General features: G+C 43.7%; 1 protein-coding gene across 1 annotated transcript; it reads right to left on the reverse strand.

Moving 5' to 3' along the window:
• Window positions 1-1597: 1597 nt before the first annotated feature.
• On the reverse strand, window positions 1598-16262 carry LOC133116271 (uncharacterized). The gene is made up of 2 exons (XM_061225710.1): window positions 13396-16262; window positions 1598-4292 (listed from the first exon to the last, which is right to left on the reverse strand). Exons 1-2 carry the CDS (start codon window positions 16260-16262, stop codon window positions 1598-1600), a joined length of 5562 nt encoding a protein of 1853 aa, XP_061081694.1.
• Window positions 16263-19545: the final 3283 nt, after the last annotated feature.

Genomic DNA, 19545 nt, shown 5'->3' on the forward strand with positions numbered 1-19545 from the left:
TCCTGTGGGAGGGGCTAAGCCTTCCTTCATGGTGGATTTTTTTTTTGTTGCAGAACCCTCCTAACCCTCGCTAACAGCTCTGGGGACGAGGACGACAACCTCCTTCTCCACTCTAGTGATCAGGAGATTCTTCCAGACGACAATTTGGAGCCGTCCGGCTCTGTCGCTATCCCAACGGCGACGGGTGAGTTAGAGCACCACCCCTCCCGGTTGAAAGACTTTCCGGTCGTGATGAAAGCGGCGGCGACCAGAGCGGAGCTCCCCTGGACCCCTCCTCCTGCAGCGCCTGTAAACCAGCTGGTGGCTCCAGTGTACAGGCGTGACACATCGAGGCACGGTGTGCAACCGACCCCCGTCTGCCCGTCTGTACAGCACTACGTGCAGCTTACCTGGGACAAGCCTTACTCTATGAAAGCCCCGGTAGTGTCTTTTTCGCCTTTCACGGTGGTGTCGGGCCGACAAAAGCTTCAGACGGAAGGGGTTCCGGGACTCCAAGATTCTTTGGCTACTCATCTCCTCGCCCCCACAGCAAGGTGGAGCGCAAGGAAGCCTAACCTTCCCACTCGGTCTGGGCAGATATCAGCTGCCTTGTCTGAACGTTTGTTTATCTGCGGTTCCCAAGGCGCCCATGCAACGAACAATCTTGCTATCCTAGTGATAGCACAGACAAACTTGATCGAGTCCCTTACTTCCTCCCTCGCAGATGACGTTTCTGCGGAGTTAGCTTGAAGAATTTACAAATATCCACTTACGATAAAATATAAGCAATACGAACATAATAGCAATTGCACAAGCGTTGTGCTTCAGGTGGATATTTGTACATTCGGGAAGCTATCTAGTAATCGCTAATTTGCTTGTTATAGCGAACTGGTATTATTTTCTAACTAGATAAGCAATAGTATACAGAGTTTCAGTAATCACTTGTCTGGAGTGCAATTTGGGCAGCTATACGTTCCTTTTGTCTCTTTACGTGTTCAATCATCTGTAAACCTTTATTTCTCTCAAATTAGAAATTGCAGTTGCACAATTTGTGGTAGACTATCATATCTTAATCATATAGCCAGCTACTTACACAGCCAAATAACTTGCTTTCTCGCAATATAGTTGGTTCGCTAAAGTGAAAACTATAAATAGTGTTGAGTTGCACACCAAGTCAAGATATCATAATGTCACTTGTTCGGCGAACATCTTCTTACTAGAACACTACGAAAATTCAGAAATTACCTTTACCTTTGTACCTTTAATAAGTGGTTGCACCACCTTGTAGCTACACCTGTGACCAAATGCTTCCTATAATTTGATATCAGTCTCTGTTCAGGTACTCCCCCAGCATTTACTATATTAAGTAAGGAATTTGTTTCTCCCACTCCAAAACTCCAAAAAAAAAAGTTTTTTTTCTGCCACTCAGATGTGGTCTTGCTTTTCTGTTTTGCACAATTGTCTTGAGACTTCCATGACAAACACCCAGCTATAGTTGTAACTAACAGACATTTACATTTAAGTTGAACAATTCATAACCATCTATAGAGACAATAAAATAATGATTGGAGTGTTTGGGATCTTACTTATGGGTGGGAATGTGTGTTGTGATATAATCTTAATGCTCCAGTCCAGATAGAATTGGATTTTCCTGGTCAGGTCCTTCCGTGGTCTCCAGGGCAACTCTGAGTTTCTGCCAGAAGACCGTGGTGTTCTCTCCTGGTTTTGGCCAGGTCAGGTAGGTACGCTTCTTCACCAGCTTCCTCATCCTGTGGTAGGGGGAGAGCTGGCTAGGTGGAATGTCCTCCAGGAACACCAGGACCAGGACGTCCTGGCTCTCATCAAAGAGCCGAAAGCTGGCTACCTGGATCTCCCTGGAGCACCACTCGCTCTCCAGGTAGTGGCGGCTGATCAGGCAGATGGTCTTGCGGCTTCTGTAGATGCTCTCCACTATGTTTTCCAGGATAGGCTTCCCCGGCTCAAAGTCCCGATGGTGCAGGCAGAGTCTCCAGCCCTGCCTGTCCTCCAGCTCGGGCAGGAGTTCCTCCAGAACCCACGGCTCATCCCGAGTATTGTAGGAGATAAAGGCGTCGTACTCAAATTCCTGCGTTTTTTTATTTCTGCGGTCATAGAGGAAGGCTTGGAAGAGGTAGTAGGTGTAGATCATCTGCCAGCGAAAGAAGTGGTAGCACATTGAGCCCAGCAGGGTCAACACAACCAGAATGGTGGTGGAGACAAAGCAGAAGAACCCTATATCCACATAGCACAATCCTGTGTCCAGATCTAACAGCTTGGCTCCACTCAAGTCAGCGGGGTAATTGCAGGTGAAGCCACTGGCACCGATGACCTGGGTGTGATTGTCATCGCGTGCCCAGCGGATGAACCAGGCATTTTGGCAGTCACAGGTGAAGGTGTTGTTCGCCATGCTGAGGCAAGTGAGGGCAGGGAGGGAGCGGATCAGTGTCTCGTTGATGACAGCCAGCTGGTTTTGCTTCACCGCCAGGGCCTGGAGCCTGGAGAGGTTGGCCTGGATCAGGAAGTCTAGGGATTGTAAGCGGACTTTATTTATGATCAGCATGGTGAGATCTGGAATGTTCCAGAACACTTGAGAGGTGAGAGTGGTAAACGTATTCTTGCTGATGTCCAGGTGTAACAGGTGTGGTGTGTGACTGAAAGTATCTGGGTGCAGAGATTCAATGTTTAAATTTCCAGCATTGAGCTTACGCAAAGAGGTCAAACCCTTCAGAAGGTTGGGTGGCAGATTGCATAACCCCTTATGACCTTGGCTGTTGATCGCCAGATATTCCAAAGACTTTAGCAGAGCAAAAGGGGGGTGTTCTAATTCAAATTGTGTGTCATATGATATCATATTTGCGGATAAATCCAGTATTTCTAAGTTGGACAACCCTGAAAAGAGATCTTTTGAACTAATTGTAACCTGGGTGATCTTGTTTGCGTTCAGATATAACCGTTTCAGATTGGGTAGTTCTGGGAAAGCTTCTATTGCAGTAATTTGATTGTCAATAAGATCCAAGTATTTGAGGGACCTTAAGGCTTTAAAATCATTTGGTTTGATAATACTCAGTTTATTATTTCGCAACTGCAAATATTCTAGATTCTGCAGGTCACTAAAAGCACCTCTGGTGCTCAATATATTGTTGGTCCCCAACTTCAGTGTCTGAAGATTTGGCATGTCTTTGAACACACAGGGGCTGAGACCCGATATGTGATTGTGAAACAGGTAGAGATATCTCAGCTGTCTCAGATGGGCAAAGTCAGAGCAGTTAATACGAGCAATTCTATTGAAGCTGAGATCCAGCGTCTCGAGGGCAGGGAGATGTCTAATAGCGCTTGGGACTTTCTCGATGCGGTTGTGACCAATGCGCAGGTTTGTTAAGCGCTCAAGAGGTTTGAATGCAAGCCCCCACACACGATTGATCTTGTTAGCCGTCATATCCAATTCGTTCAAAAATGAACAGGGCAAGAATAACTGGTTATCAAGAGCAGTGATGGTGTTTGTTTTGAGACGAATGACGCTTAAAGTGGGGATCTGGCAAGCTTTCTTCAAGAGAGGTTTGATGTTTAACTTCATTTGATACATCCTCAGGTGGATCAAAGAGCCATTCACACTGTAAAACACTTTGGCTATTTCTTCCTCAGAGATGTGGATGCCACTGAGGTTGAGTCTGTTCACATTACGTAAAAACGACCGGTCCTTCACATTCCACTTCAGATATCCATTGGCACGGACGTAGGAGATGTCTAAAGTCTCAAGATGAGGGAAAATATCTGCTGTGATCTGAAATACTTCCAGTGGATTCCAGGATAAATCCAACAGTTTTATTCCCAGGGACATATTTGATATGTCTTGGGATTTAAAATGAGAAAAGTTGTTCTTTCCAATGTACAGATTCTGCAATGCAGGCAGTGTTATGATTGGTTGAACCTGCTCCATATGCTGAAGGCTATTGTTAGTCAAGTTGACTGTGTTTATATTGGAAAGTAAAGAAAAGACCGATGGATCAATTTTACTGATGAAGTTACCATCTAGTCGGAATATTCTGAGGTTGACAAGGCCCTGAAAAATATCATTTGAGATGGTAGTTAGGCGGTTCTGAGCAAGATTCAGCTCATGCAAAGTGAACAAGTCTCTGAAGGTGCCGTTTTCCACATGCCAGATCCAATTGTTAGATACATATAAATACTTAAGATTTGTGAGGAGTTTGAAATTCCCCACCTTGAGTTGTGAGATGGAATTGAAGGATATGTCCAAAACCGGTATATCTGAGGGAACGGTGTAAAACATCTGCTTCCTACACAGTCAATGTTGCTCCCAGAACAAGAACAGTGAAGTGAATGCATTTCCTAATTGAGACGGGTGCGTGGGGGGTTTGGACCCAAAATGCACGACTCAGAAACAATGGTGTAGTAGCCATCATCCACCCTGAGCCTGCCTACCGTCTGCCTGTACTTCTGCCCCGCTGACAGCTTTCCTGGTTACTGGACTTTTTGCATGGTGTACCGATTACGAGACTGCCTTCTTCCTTGGTACTGTACATTGGTTTTGGCTGGATTTCACATGTATGAACTATACTTGTTTTGACTACGCTCACTGGACATTCCCCGAATAAAGCCCTGATGGGACTTTATTACATCCCTTTTGTCGGAGTCGTGCATTTTGGGTCCACCCCCCCACGCACCTGTCTCACAAATGTGACTTAAGGGGTTTACCTATACAGGAGCACCATGTGGACCTGACATTTATTTCAGTGGAATACTCTAACACATGCATGCCCTTTACTGCAGGTAAGTCATTCAAAAGTACTAGTCTCTCCCTTTTTATTTGTATTTACTTTTTCAGCAAGCTGGCTTTTGGGCAAACAGGCAAACTTAATTCACAAAAACTGGCATTCACAGTGACTCCCCAAAAACAGGTCCAAGAAGCATTGCTACAGGCTACCAAACATTTACTTGCACAGAATACTTTCATTTACTGAAAAAGAAGACCGTAATACTCACTTTAGTCCCAAAGAAAGAAAATGGTCCCTCACAACTGACGCATTCAAAATTGAATCTCAAAGAGGAAGTACTGTAGTTATTTACAGAACGAGGAACATAGACATTTGACACACCAAAAATTCAGACACAAATCTACAACACTAGGTTGCATCTTGGGAAATCCAAGTCTTGAATCCACCATGAAATATCCTTGGAGGATTGACAAGTTAACGAGGTAATTAGTAATCGTTAGTAATAAACCTATCTTGCCCTAGGGTTAGTAAATTTGTAAATGACATGCACAAGAAACGTAAGGTAAACATGAATACATGGTTAGAATGTTAGTATTACCCAATCCTGATCTAAAGTTAGTAGATTAGTCAAGTGTATGATTGGTCAAATGGTTCAAGAGATAGAGGCATTTACACATTTTTTATTTTTATAGCACCACCTATGGCCGCAGTGATGCCAAATTGGGGGTGCTTCCACAGAATAATAGTTTGCATATGTCTACCAAATTTCATTAGCATTGATCCAAGCAGTCAGAATGCAGAATGTTTAACATAGAAACTTTCTTCATACAACTTTTAATCCAAGTTGCATGCAAATCGGTCAGTAGGCTTTGGAGGAGATGTCGTCTAAGCATTTTGCATAAATTTAATAATATAAATGAATCTAACCAAAAGTAGATTACAAATATAGGGGCCATTTTGTTCAACATGAGAAATTCAATCGATTGAGCCTAATCCCATCTTTCTACGATTAACGGTTCAAAACTTATTAGCGTTTAAATACAAAACTTAAGAATGAACACTATAGTGCCACCAACAGGCCAAACAGTAAAATATTAAGGGATTAGGGATTGTAGTGGCCAACATTCACAATTTTTCAAGAGTTTTCAGTAGTCCAAACAGAAGTTATAGGCCCAGAAGTAAAAAAATAAAATAAAATCAAAAATCAAAACAAAAAGAATAGGGTTCCAGCAGCTTCACTGCGTGCGCATGTGTGCTGTGTGTGTGAATGTGTGTGCGTGCGTGTGTGTGTGTAATAAAAAAATAAAAAAATATTTTTTTTCCTCTTTCTTTTTTACCATAAATACACAAACAAATGAATCAATATATATCCTAGTTGTCATAGAGATACAAGCAGAAATGGGTTCTAAAATAAAGTTACTTATATCCCAGGATATTCGGATTGATCATTTGAGGCAAATTAGATAACTCACTCATTTGTGCAGATCAAACATTTAAAAGCTCACATCTATCAAAGATGGTAAATTACTAAATTAATGAGCATATCATTAAATATTTAGAATACTGGGGAAACTTCACATCGGACACTATATTGATATGCACTCACTGAGCACTATTAGGAATACCTGTACACCTACTTATTGATGCAATTATCTAATCAGCCAATCGTGTGGCAGCAGTGCAATGCATAAAATCATGCAGATACGGTTAATGTTTGCATAAACCACCAGTATAGGAAAAAATGTGCTCTCAGAAATTTTGCCTTGACCGTGGACCATGATTGTTGGTGCCAGACAGGCTGGTTTGAGTATTTCTGTAACTGCTGATCTGCTGAGCTTTTCATGCAGTCTCTAGAGTTTGCAGAGAATGGTGCGAAAAACTAAAAACATCCACTGAGTATAAAATTAGTCTAATAAATGCCTAGTAAAGTGTTCATTGAGTGTACATTCAGCTTTAAAGCAAGAGAGAGAATGATGCACAGCTCTCTACTCCCACCTAGTGGCTGACATAAGCAAACAACTACTTAAAAACCTTGACTCAATTCAACATTTCATTGGAATTGGAATAAATGAACAAATTATTCTTTAGCACAGACACCTGTCAATAATTTCAATAAAACATTCATTTAACAAATGGTCTCCCTGTTGATGAGGCAGAGGTACACAACAGGGGCCGACCACTTTTAGGATTTTGTGCCAACTTGCGCTTTTAATTATTTAATTAGTTCATATCTTAATTTTACATTTGTATAAGCAACAGCTACAACCACTGACTGTAAGTATATCCTAAAGATTTTACTTTAGGATTTGATTTGACTCCTGTTAAATATGAACTTGGGAATGTTAATACTTCATGGCGTGCATAGCTTAATCTGATATGATGTGGTTTAAACAATCTCTGGAAACATGAAGCAGCTAATTAAGCCAAATTAACTGCTTGTTAAAATTCTGAGATTGCAATTATGATTGGAATGAAAACCAGCATACACAGGGGGCCCCGGGACCAAGTTAGGGAATTTGAGTGTATTCATAAGAATTTCATTTCTGTCTGATGTCAAACATAGTGCACCCATATTGTACATATTTATTTCAGGTTGTCTCGGTAAAAGAGAACATGTTTGGAACATTCCTAAAACAAGAGCTTGTTATACACTGTTGGTGCAGCGGGTAGCACTGTTGCCTCACAGCAAGAAGGTCATGGGTTCGATCCCCGCCCGGGCCTTTCTGTGTGGAGGTTGCATGTTCTCCCCCGTATCGGCGTGGATTTTCTCTGGGTACTCCGGCCTCCTCCCACAGTACAAAGACATGCAATTTAGGTTAATTGGAGTCTCTGAATTGCCCCTTAGTGTACTCCAGCTGTTGCCCTTGACCAGTGCAATAGCCTCAGAGCTGGAGTTGGTCCCCGGGCACTGTACTGTGGCTGCCCACTGCTCCTGTACTTACCTACTGTAACCAGGATGGGTTAAATGCAAAGGACGCATTTCATGACAATAAAGTTGAATCTAATCTAAAATGTGCAAGCATCATTTTAAAAGGGAATTGCCCTGCACACAGTATACAGTAACGTGAAACACACACCTGACATTGTATAAGTAGCAGACAGCAGAACTCAAGGTATGTGGGCATAGAAGATATTTACTATGTTAGAGAAAAGTTTGCAGAAGACACACAGAGTACAATACATTACATAGGCCACTTTACATACACTTCAGGCTATTTAAAGATCATGTAGAATTTAAGCAATCTATGACAAAACTAATTTAATTAACTTTTCAAACAATTTTCAATGCAACTAATTGCCAGTGCAACTAATTGTCTTCAAGAAATACTAACAAGATATCAGTTTCATCAATTAAAATCATTTTAAACTTTTTTTTCCAACTTTTTCTAGACCCATAATAACAATAATGTAACACTCTTAGCCTGACACTCTATGCTGTTCATGACATTCATACTGTTCTCATTTTAAAAAGTACATATTCTTTCTGCAGTGTAGTTTTAGATATTCACATTCATTCACATTCATTGAAGATTCACATTTATTATTTTAAAAAGATTTTGCTGCATAATTATGTGCAGCCTAAAATTCCACATTGCTCATAATGTTTGGTACCCCAGGCGCCTCAGAATCACTGTCACGAGCATGAGACGAGACGGCCTGAAGAAAGCGTGTTGTTCTCAGATCGCCAGATCCCTTCGGCCCTCCGAGGGGCGGGGTGTGGGTGGTCTATCCCCCAGCTAACATTAATTGGATTAGATAGGGTACAACTGGCTACCAAATTGGGAGAAAATCTGAAAAAATTATTTAAAAAAAGAAGAAGCTCATAATGTGCCTAAAATTCAAAAGGCACAAGTCATAATTTTACAGCATGAGAAAAATTCTCTCACATTTAAAAACATATTTGAAGATCTCAAGACATAAATCTTGGTGTCATTGAAGCACTAATAGCCCTCCCTTGTGGAGAATGTTGTAGAGCGCTCAGTTTGTTTTCCGTGTTTTCATTTGTCAATGTGTAGGTTTGTGCATGGGGCATTGGTATGTTCCTGTGGGAGGGGCTAAGCCTTCCTTCATGGTGGATTTTTTTTTTTGCAGAAAAACTGTTCTATTTCTTTATTAGCTTCACTTTAAGCTCTATGGGAATTGGATTTTATCCAATCTCGAGATAACGAGATAACGATCTACGCAATGCCATCTTGATGGCCAATCAGGGCAAAGATGCGCTTTAGCGACCAAATTTACATACGGTGGCTATATAAGCGACATCGCAGGCCGTCGTTCTTTCTTCTCAAATTTTCAGGTTAGCAACCGAGCTGGAGACTTACGTTTCTACCACGCCAAAGTTCTTCGTCTGCGAGCAGAAACGCGCCGCTGTGAGGAAGGAGCTTTTTTTCCCGACTCAAAGGCCCTTGCTAGACGACTTCGAGCTCGAAGATTTCGCCATGAAGCAGTGCCAAGGGTGCGACACAGCCGTGGAGGATACGGACCCTCACACTTCTTGTTATGCGTCTCGGCGAGACCCATGCTCTCGCTGCCTTAACTAAGGTGACCTGCACCGCCTGCGCTGCACTCGGGGCGCAAGAGTTACTGCGCCGGGCAAGCATGCACCGCGAAGACGCCAGTTTGGCTGACTTCTCGGAGCCTTTTGCCATGCGATGGCAGGGTCCGTCTGACACGGCCCATCTGGAAGAGGCGCTCCTAACCCTCGCTAACAGCTCTGGGGACGAGGACGACGACCTCCTTCTCCACTCTAGCGATCAGGAGATCCTTCCAGACGACAATTTGGAGCCAATCGAAAGCCCAGAAGCGTTCCTGAATTTCAGAGGGAGAGTGTCATAGAGGCGATCCGGTCGAGTGGACCGGACACCCCTCCTGTATCACGGACTTTGCTAGCGCCTACTCGGGAGCGGGTTTCGCCCTTACAGTCACAAAGCACACTCACCCTGTTGTTACACAAACATTTCCCTTGCCCTCTGCCTCAAAGCTGGCATCAGCGCTTGGTGATTTCCCAGTCAAAAGGGGCCTTTTTCCCCGACATTCAGGCAGTATTGGAGTCCTCGCCGGCTCAGAATGGAAGCCGGCCAGGACTCTACGTCGGCCTATCCCAGATAAACACCAGGTCGCTGGCTCGAATTCGACCCCACCCCCACTTAAGAGCCGGGCTTCTGCAAATTCAGAAGCCCGCGGTACGGTCTGCACTGCTTTCAACCAGGTCCGCGTTCAACCTTTGTGCTTGGACTCGGAAGTGCAAGCTGACGCCATGGCTCAGTACTGTAATCAGAGCAGGCTACGCGTTACAGTTCGCTGTCCCCCCTCCTCCTTTTGTAGGAGTAAGGGAAACGAATATGCCCCCGCATCTAAACAGCGCACTTTCCCAAGAGATGGAGACTCTCTTGGCAAACACGACGAAATGCGAGGGTTTTATTCCCTTTATTTCCTTGTTCCAAAGAAAGACGGCGGTGTGAGACCAATATTGGACCTGCGAGCACTGAACCGTCATTTGGTGAAACAACGTTTTCAGATGCTAACGCACAAGCGGGTAATGAGCTCAATCAGCCAAGAGGACTGGTTCACGCTCGTAGATTTAAAAGACGCTTACTTCCATGTGAACATTGTACAGCGCCATTGGCAGTACCTTCGTTTCACTTTTCTGAGAAGAGCGTACAAATTTACCAAACTCCCATTCGGTCTGTCCCTGGCACCCCGCACCTTCGAAATGGTGACGTGGGCTGCTATCGCCCCATTGCGACAACAGGGCATACGTGTTTTAACGTATCTGGATGACTGGCTTGTGTTAGCCCCTTCCAGGGAGTTGGCTGCGAAACACACAGAGATGCTGATAACCCACATCGAAGGATTGGGTTTCACCATCAATCGCGACAATAGTGTTTTCACCCCGAGCCAGTGTATTCAGTACCTAGGGCTCCGGCTGAACTCATTGTCAATAACGGCCCGTCTCTCTCAGGAGAGAATTGCTTCCCTGAGAGACCACGCTGGCCGATTTCTCCCAGGTCGCTGCATCAGTGGAATCACGATTATGCGCCTGTTGGGTTTAATGGCGGCAGCAATCACCGTGGTTCCATTGGGATTGCTATGCATGAGACCGGTGCAATTCTGGCTGAAGTGAATGCATTTCGATCCAATGAGAGAAAAGCTGTTTCGCATTCCGCAGTCGGTTGTGAGAGCACTCTCGCACTGGCGAAATGGGCGAATGCTGAGTGTCGGTGTGCCAATGGGCGCTATCTCCATTCATGTCCCTGTATACACAGACGCCTCCACCAAGGGGTGGGGTGCGGTCTGCAATGGAATCATGGCGAGCGGGTTGCCTCCTCTGCCTCATATCAATGTGCTGGAGATCACAACAGTATGGCTTGCATTACAACGTTTCGAACCCCTTCTTCGGGGCAGACACGTTCTAATCAGAAGCGACAACAAAGCGACAGTTGCTTAGCTAAACCGACAGGGCGGCACCAAATGTCCACATCTACACCGGCTGGCGGGCGCTCCTTACGGGCGCTCTACGTCCCGGGGCAGCTGAACTGTGGCGCAGACCTCTTGTCTCTGGGCGGTCCCTCCCCCCTAGAGTGGTGTCTTCACCCACTCGTGGTAGCGGAGGTGTGGTCACGCTTTGGGAAAGCGAGAGTGGATTTATTCGCCTCCCGACAGAATGCGCGTTGCCCATTATGGTTTGCGATGACAGCAACTGGCTCGCCCCCACTGGGAGTGGACGCGCTAGCCCATCGCTGGCCCAAGGGCCTCCTCTATGCCTTCCCTCCCTTTGGTCTGATACCACAGGTACTAGCCAAAGTGAGAGAGGAGAAGAAACCCCTGATTTTGATCGCGCCAGATTGGCCGCACAAACAGTGGATGGCCGATATAGCCCTGCTGCTGACCGGCGTCCCGTGGCGACCTCCCCAGCGCCGGGACCTCCTGTCACAGGGGGCAGGGACCATTTTTCATCCCCACCCAAGCAGGCTGCGCCTCACGGCTTGGCCCCTGTTAGGAGCAGGCTCGTGAAAATGGGATTGAGTGAGGCAGCTGTAAATACTATCCAGCATGTTTGCGCTATCTCAACTACAATGGCTTATAAAGGCAGATGGGAGACTTGGTGTCTCGAACGCTCTCAGGACCCCCTGGTGTGCCTTGTATCCGTAGTCCTCAACTTCTGCAGAGCCTACTTGATAAGGGGTTATCTTTGTCCACGTTAAAGGGGTATGTCTTCGCAATTTCTGCGTGCCATACTGGCTATGGTGGCTCTACTGTGGCTGCCCACCCCCTGGTAAAGCGTTTTATCCAGGGCGTCCGGCGTCTGAAACCCGTGGCCCCACCCCGTGTTCCGCAGTGGGACTTAACGGTGATACTAAAAGCCTTGTGTAGCCCTCCTTTCGAACCGCTGGAGAGCGTTGAGTGGAGAGCTTTGTCCTTTAAGGTGGCGCTGCTTACTGCGCTAGTTTCTGCTAAGCGAGTAAGCGATTTATGCGCCTTGTCTGTGCACCCGAACTGTCTCTCCTTTTTAGGATCTGACAGAGTTGTGCTGAGACCGAACCCTGTGTTTACCCCGAAGGTTATCACCACGTCCTTTCGCTCACGGGTATTGGACCATGACGATGAGGAGGATGCTATGCTTCTTAAACTTTGCCCAGTGCGTGCTCTGTTGATATACGTAGGACGTTTGCAGCCTATTCTACAAGCAGATCAGCTGTTTGTCTGTTATGGTGCTGCTGCTAGAGGAAAATCGCTAATTTGCTTGTTATAGCGAACTGGTATTATTTTCTAACTAGATAAGCAATAGTATACAGAGTTTCAGTGATCGCTTGTCTGGAGTGCAATTTGGGCAGCTATACGTTCCTTTTGTCTCTTTACGTGTTCAATCATCTGTAAACCTTTATTTCTCTCAAATTATAAATTGCAGATGCACAATTTGTGGTAGACTCTCATATCTTAATCATATAGCCAGCTAGTTACACAGCCAAATAACTTGCTTTCTCGCAATATAGTTGGTTCGCTGAAGTGAAAATTATAAATAGTGTTGAGTCGCACACCAAAGTCAAGATATCATAAAGTCACTTGTTCGGCGAACATCTTCTTACTAGAACATTACGAAAAGACGTCAGGCTCTGTTGCGTTTGTCGCTGTCAGCTTTCCAAAACAGTGCACGAGAACATGGAACTGTATAATAACGATTTATATTGCGTGTTATATTCATAGACTGTGGGAAGCTTAAACAGTGTTGGAGTCTTGAGGTTGTCTGTTGTTGCAATTCCTCTCTTGACTGTTAAGAGTCCGAAATTACCTATTGTACCTTTAATAAGTGGTTGCACCACCTTGTAGCTACACCTGTGACCAAATGCTTCCTATAATTTGATATCAGTCTCTGTCCAGGTCCTCCCACAGCATTTACTATATTAAGTAAGGAATTTGTTTCTCCCACTCCAAAACTCTAAAAAAAAAAGTTTTTTTTCTGCCACTCAGATGTGGTCTTGCTTTTCTGTTTTGCACAATTGTCTTGAGACTTCCATGACAAACACCCAGCTATAATTGTAACTAACTGACATTTACATTTAAGTTGAACAATTCATAACCATCTATAGAGACAATAAAATAATGATTGGAGTGTTTGGGATCTTACTTATGGGTGGGAATGTGTGTTGTGATATAATCTTAATGCTCCAGTCCAGATAGAATTGGGTTTTCCTGGTCAGGTCCTTCCGTGGTCTCCAGGGCAACTCTGAGTTTCTGCCAGAAGACCGTGGTGTGGTCTCCTGGTTTTGGCCAGGTCAGATAGGTACGCTTCTTCACCAGCTTCCTCATCCTGTGGTAGGGGGAGAGCTGGCTAGGTGGAATGTCCTCCAGGAACACCAGGACCAGGACGTCCTGGCTCTCATCAAAGAGCCGAAAGCTGGCTACCTGGATCTCCCTGGAGCACCACTCGCTCTCCAGGTAGTGGCGGCTGATCAGGCAGATGGTCTTGCGGCTTCTGTAGATGCTCTCCACTATGTTTTCCAGGATAGGCTTCCCCGGCTCAAAGTCCCGATGGTGCAGGCAGAGTCTCCAGCCCTGCCTGTCCTCCAGCTCGGGCAGGAGTTCCTCCAGAACCCACGGCTCATCCCGAGTATTGTAGGAGATAAAGGCGTCGTACTCAAATTCCTGCGTTTTTTTATTTCTGCGGTCATAGAGGAAGGCTTGGAAGAGGTAGTAGGTGTAGATCATCTGCCAGCGAAAGAAGTGGTAGCACATTGAGCCCAGCAGGGTCAACACAACCAGAATGGTGGTGGAGACAAAGCAGAAGAACCCTATATCCACATAGCACAATCCTGTGTCCAGATCTAACAGCTTGGCTCCACTCAAGTCAGCGGGGTAATTGCAGGTGAAGCCACTGGCACCGATGACCTGGGTGTGATTGTCATCGCGTGCCCAGCGGATGAACCAGGCATTTTGGCAGTCACAGGTGAAGGTGTTGTTCGCCATGCTGAGGCAAGTGAGGGCAGGGAGGGAGCGGATCAGTGTCTCGTTGATGACAGCCAGCTGGTTTTGCTTCACCGCCAGGGCCTGGAGCCTGGAGAGGTTGGCCTGGATCAGGAAGTCTAGGGATTGTAAGCGGACTTTATTTATGATCAGCATGGTGAGATCTGGAATGTTCCAGAACACTTGAGAGGTGAGAGTGGTAAACGTATTCTTGCTGATGTCCAGGTGTAACAGGTGTGGTGTGTGACTGAAAGTATCTGGGTGCAGAGATTCAATGTTTAAATTTCCAGCATTGAGCTTACGCAAAGAGGTCAAACCCTTCAGAAGGTTGGGTGGCAGATTGCATAACCCCTTATGACCTTGGCTGTTGATCGCCAGATATTCCAAAGACTTTAGCAGAGCAAAAGGGGGGTGTTCTAATTCAAATTGTGTGTCATATGATATCATATTTGCGGATAAATCCAGTATTTCTAAGTTGGACAACCCTGAAAAGAGATCTTTTGAACTAATTGTAACCTGGGTGATCTTGTTTGCGTTCAGATATAACCGTTTCAGATTGGGTAGTTCTGGGAAAGCTTCTATTGCAGTAATTTGATTGTCAATAAGATCCAAGTATTTGAGGGACCTTAAGGCTTTAAAATCATTTGGTTTGATAATACTCAGTTTATTATTTCGCAACTGCAAATATTCTAGATTCTGCAGGTCACTAAAAGCACCTCTGGTGCTCAATATATTGTTGGTCCCCAACTTCAGTGTCTGAAGATTTGGCATGTCTTTGAACACACAGGGGCTGAGACCCGATATGTGATTGTGAAACAGGTAGAGATATCTCAGCTGTCTCAGATGGGCAAAGTCAGAGCAGTTAATACGAGCAATTCTATTGAAGCTGAGATCCAGCGTCTCGAGGGCAGGGAGATGTCTAATAGCGCTTGGGACTTTCTCGATGCGGTTGTGACCAATGCGCAGGTTTGTTAAGCGCTCAAGAGGTTTGAATGCAAGCCCCCACACACGATTGATCTTGTTAGCCGTCATATCCAATTCGTTCAAAAATGAACAGGGCAAGAATAACTGGTTATCAAGAGCAGTGATGGTGTTTGTTTTGAGATGAATGACGCTTAAAGTGGGGATCTGGCAAGCTTTCTTCAACAGAGGTTTGATGTTTAACTTCATTTGATACATCCTCAGGTGGATCAAAGAGCCATTCACACTGTAAAACACTTTGGCTATTTCTTCCTCAGAGATGTGGATGCCACTGAGGTTGAGTCTGTTCACATTACGTAAAAACGACCGGTCCTTCACATTCCACTTCAGATATCCATTGGCACGGACGTAGGAGATGTCTAAAGTCTCAAGATGAGGGAAAATATCTGCTGTGATCTGAAATACTTCCAGTGGATTCCAGGATAAATCCAACAGTTTTATTCCCAGGGACATATTTGATATGTCTTGGGATTTAAAATGAGAAAAGTTGTTCTTTCCAATGTACAGATTCTGCAATGCAGGCAGTGTTATGATTGGTTGAACCTGCTCCATATGCTGAAGGCTATTGTTAGTCAAGTTGACTGTGTTTATATTGGAAAGTAAAGAAAAGACCGATGGATCAATTTTACTGATGAAGTTACCATCTAGTCGGAATATTTTGAGGTTGACAAGGCCCTGAAAAATATCATTTGAGATGGTAGTTAGGCGGTTCTGAGCAAGATTCAGCTCATGCAAAGTGAACAAGTCTCTGAAGGTGCCGTTTTCCACATGCCAGATCCAATTGTTAGATACATATAAATACTTAAGATTTGTGAGGAGTTTGAAATTCCCCACCTTGAGTTGTGAGATGGAATTGAAGGATATGTCCAAAACCTCCACATCAGGCGGTATATCTGAGGGAACGGTGTAAAACATCTGCTTCCTACACAGCACGTTGGTTCCATTGGTGTCATTTTGAGATGGATAAGCAGTGCAGTTGTTTAGATAGTATCCTGCGGTTGGTTCATTCGGAACACAGCAATGCCAAATGAAGCATGCCAATACCAGAGATGACTGTATTGCAGACCAGGCAGAGTTATTCCTTTTCATCTCTCTTCTTCTACTGAAGGACCCTGACCAAAAAAAAAACATGTATCAATGTTTATTTCAGCCAGCATAAGATGTACAAATATGTTCCCAAATGCATTTGAAACATTTTACCAATGCATTTGTATTGTGCCTTAAAGTTTCATTCTCAAACTCATCTATCATCTAAAATTTTTGACACAACATGAAACATTTTTTCCCCCCAGATAGGCCTATACACATGATAGAACTCATTTAATTTAATAGCTTACTAAATGAGAGGTGATTTGGCTGTTGGAAACCAGTCAATGTTGCTCCCAGAACAAGAACTGTGAAGTGAATGCATTTCCTAATTGAGACGGGTGCGTGGGGGGTTTGGACCCAAAATGCACAACTCAGAAACAATGGTGTAGTAAAGTCCCGTCAGGGCTTTATTCAGGGAATATCCAGAGAGCGTAGTCAAAAACAAGCAATGTTCGTACACGTAAAATCCAGCCAAAGAACCAAAGCACAGTACCGAGGGAGAAGGCAGTCTCGTAATTGGTACACCATGCAAGAAGTCCGGTAGCCAGGAAAGCTGTCAGCGGGGCAGAAGTTTTCCAAACTTGTTATGCCACAATTTATGTTGTTTCATGTTAAGTTCCGTTCATTGTTTAGGATACACTTTTTTGTGTCTTTCTGCAAACCTTGCATTCATGCTTTCTCTCTCTTTCTGTCACTCACGCTTCCCTAATTGTTTAAATTTCCCTTGTCTTCTCACTAATCTACTAACTTTATATCAGGATTGGGTAATACTAACATTCTAACCATGTGTTCATGTTTACCTTACGTTTCCTGTGCATGTCATTTACTAATTTACTAACGCTAGGGCAGGATAGGTTTATTACTAACGATTAATAATTATCTTGTCAATCCTCCACACCTGATTTCCATTCTCATGCTGCTCAAGCTAATTGTCTGCACCTGTCTACACCTGCATATAAGCTCAGTTCCATGTCATGTCTTTGCAAAATTGTTGCCTCCTGTTGGGTAAGCCATTGTCTACCCGTTATGATCCAAGCCTGTTTATTGACCAAAGATTATTGACTTCTGTTTTGTTGACCATTGCCTGCTAGTACCACGACTTTGCCTGCTGTCTTTGTACTTTTGCCCCGCGGAGCGGACTTTGGTCTTGACTCTTGCGCCATCATCAACCCTGAGCCTGCCTACCGTCCGCCTGTACTTCTGCCCCGCTGACAGCTTTCCTGGTTACTGGACTTTTTGCATGGTGTACCGATTACGAGACTGCCTTCTCCCTTGGTACTGTACATTGGTTTTGGCTGGATTTCACATGTATGAACTATGCTTGTTTTGACTACGCTCACTGGACATTCCCTGAATAAAGCCCTGATGGGACTTTATTACATCCCTTTTGTCGGAGTCGTGCATTTTGGGTCCACGCACCTGTCTCACAAATGTGACTTAAGGGGTTTACCTATACAGGAGCACCATGTGGACCTGACATTTATTTCAGTGGAATACTCTAACACATGCATGCCCTTTACTGCAGGTAAGTCATTCAAAAGTACTAGTCTCTCCCTTTTTATTTGTATTTACTTTTTCAGCAAGCTGGCTTTTGGGCAAACAGGCAAACTTAATTCACAAAAACTGGCATTCACAGTGACTCCCCAAAAACAGGTCCAAGAAGCATTGCTACAGGCTACCAAACATTTACTTGCACAGAATACTTTCATTTACTGAAAAAGAAGACCGTAATACTCACTTTAGTCCCAAAGAAAGAAAATGGTCCCTCACAACTGACGCATTCAAAATTGAATCTCAAAGAGGAAGTACTGTAGTTATTTACAGAACGAGGAACATAGACATTTGACACACCAAAAATTCAGACACAAATCTACAACACTAGGTTGCATCTTGGGAAATCCAAGTCTTGAATCCACCATGAAATATCCTTGGAGGATTGACAAGTTAACGAGGTAATTAGTAATCGTTAGTAATAAACCTATCTTGCCCTAGGGTTAGTAAATTTGTAAATGACATGCACAAGAAACGTAAGGTAAACATGAATACATGGTTAGAATGTTAGTATTACCCAATCCTGATCTAAAGTTAGTAGATTAGTCAAGTGTATGATTGGTCAAATGGTTCAAGAGATAGAGGCATTTACACATTTTCTATTTTTATAGCACCACCTATGGCCGCAGTGATGCCAAATTGGGGGTGCTTCCACAGAATAATAGTTTGCATATGTCTACCAAATTTCATTAGCATTGATCCAAGCAGTCAGAATGCAGAATGTTTAACATAGAAACTTTCTTCATACAACTTTTAATCCAAGTTGCATGCAAATCGGTCAGTAGGCTTTGGAGGAGATGTCGTCTAAGCATTTTGCATAAATTTAATAATATAAATGAATCTAACCAAAAGTAGATTACAAATATAGGGGCCATTTTGTTCAACATGAGAAATTCAATCGATTGAGCCTAATCCCATCTTTCTACGATTAACGGTTCAAAACTTATTAGCGTTTAAATACAAAACTTAAGAATGAACACTATAGTGCCACCAACAGGCCAAACAGTAAAATATTAAGGGATTAGGGATTGTAGTGGCCAACATTCACAATTTTTCAAGAGTTTTCAGTAGTCCAGAAGTAAAAAATAAAATAAAAATAAAAAATAAAAACAAAAAGAATAGGGTTCCAGCAGCTTCACTGCGTGCGCATGTGTGCTGTGTGTGTGAATGTGTGTGCGTGCGTGTGTGTGTGTAATAAAAAAATAAAAAAATATTATTTTTCCTCATTCTTTTTTACCATAAATACACAAACAAATGAATCAATATATATCCTAGTTGTCATAGAGATACAAGCAGAAATGGGTTCTAAAATAAAGTTACTTATATCCCAGGATATTCGGATTGATCATTTGAGGCAAATTAGATAACTCACTCATTTGTGCAGATCAAACATTTAAAAGCTCACATCTATCAAAGATGGTAAATTACTAAATTAATGAGCATATCATTAAATATTTAGAATACTGGGGAAACTTCACATCGGACACTATATTGATATGCACTCACTGAGCACTATTAGGAATACCTGTACACCTACTTATTGATGCAATTATCTAATCAGCCAATCGTGTGGCAGCAGTGCAATGCATAAAATCATGCAGATACGGTTAATGTCTGCATAAACCACCAGAATAGGAAAAAATGTGCTCTCAGAAATTTTGCCTTGACCGTGGACCATGATTGTTGGTGCCAGACAGGCTGGTTTGAGTATTTCTGTAACTGCTGATCTCCT

The sequence above is a fragment of the Conger conger genome, chromosome 17, assembly GCF_963514075.1.
Source record: "Conger conger chromosome 17, fConCon1.1, whole genome shotgun sequence".
NCBI lineage: Eukaryota > Metazoa > Chordata > Actinopteri > Anguilliformes > Congridae > Conger > Conger conger.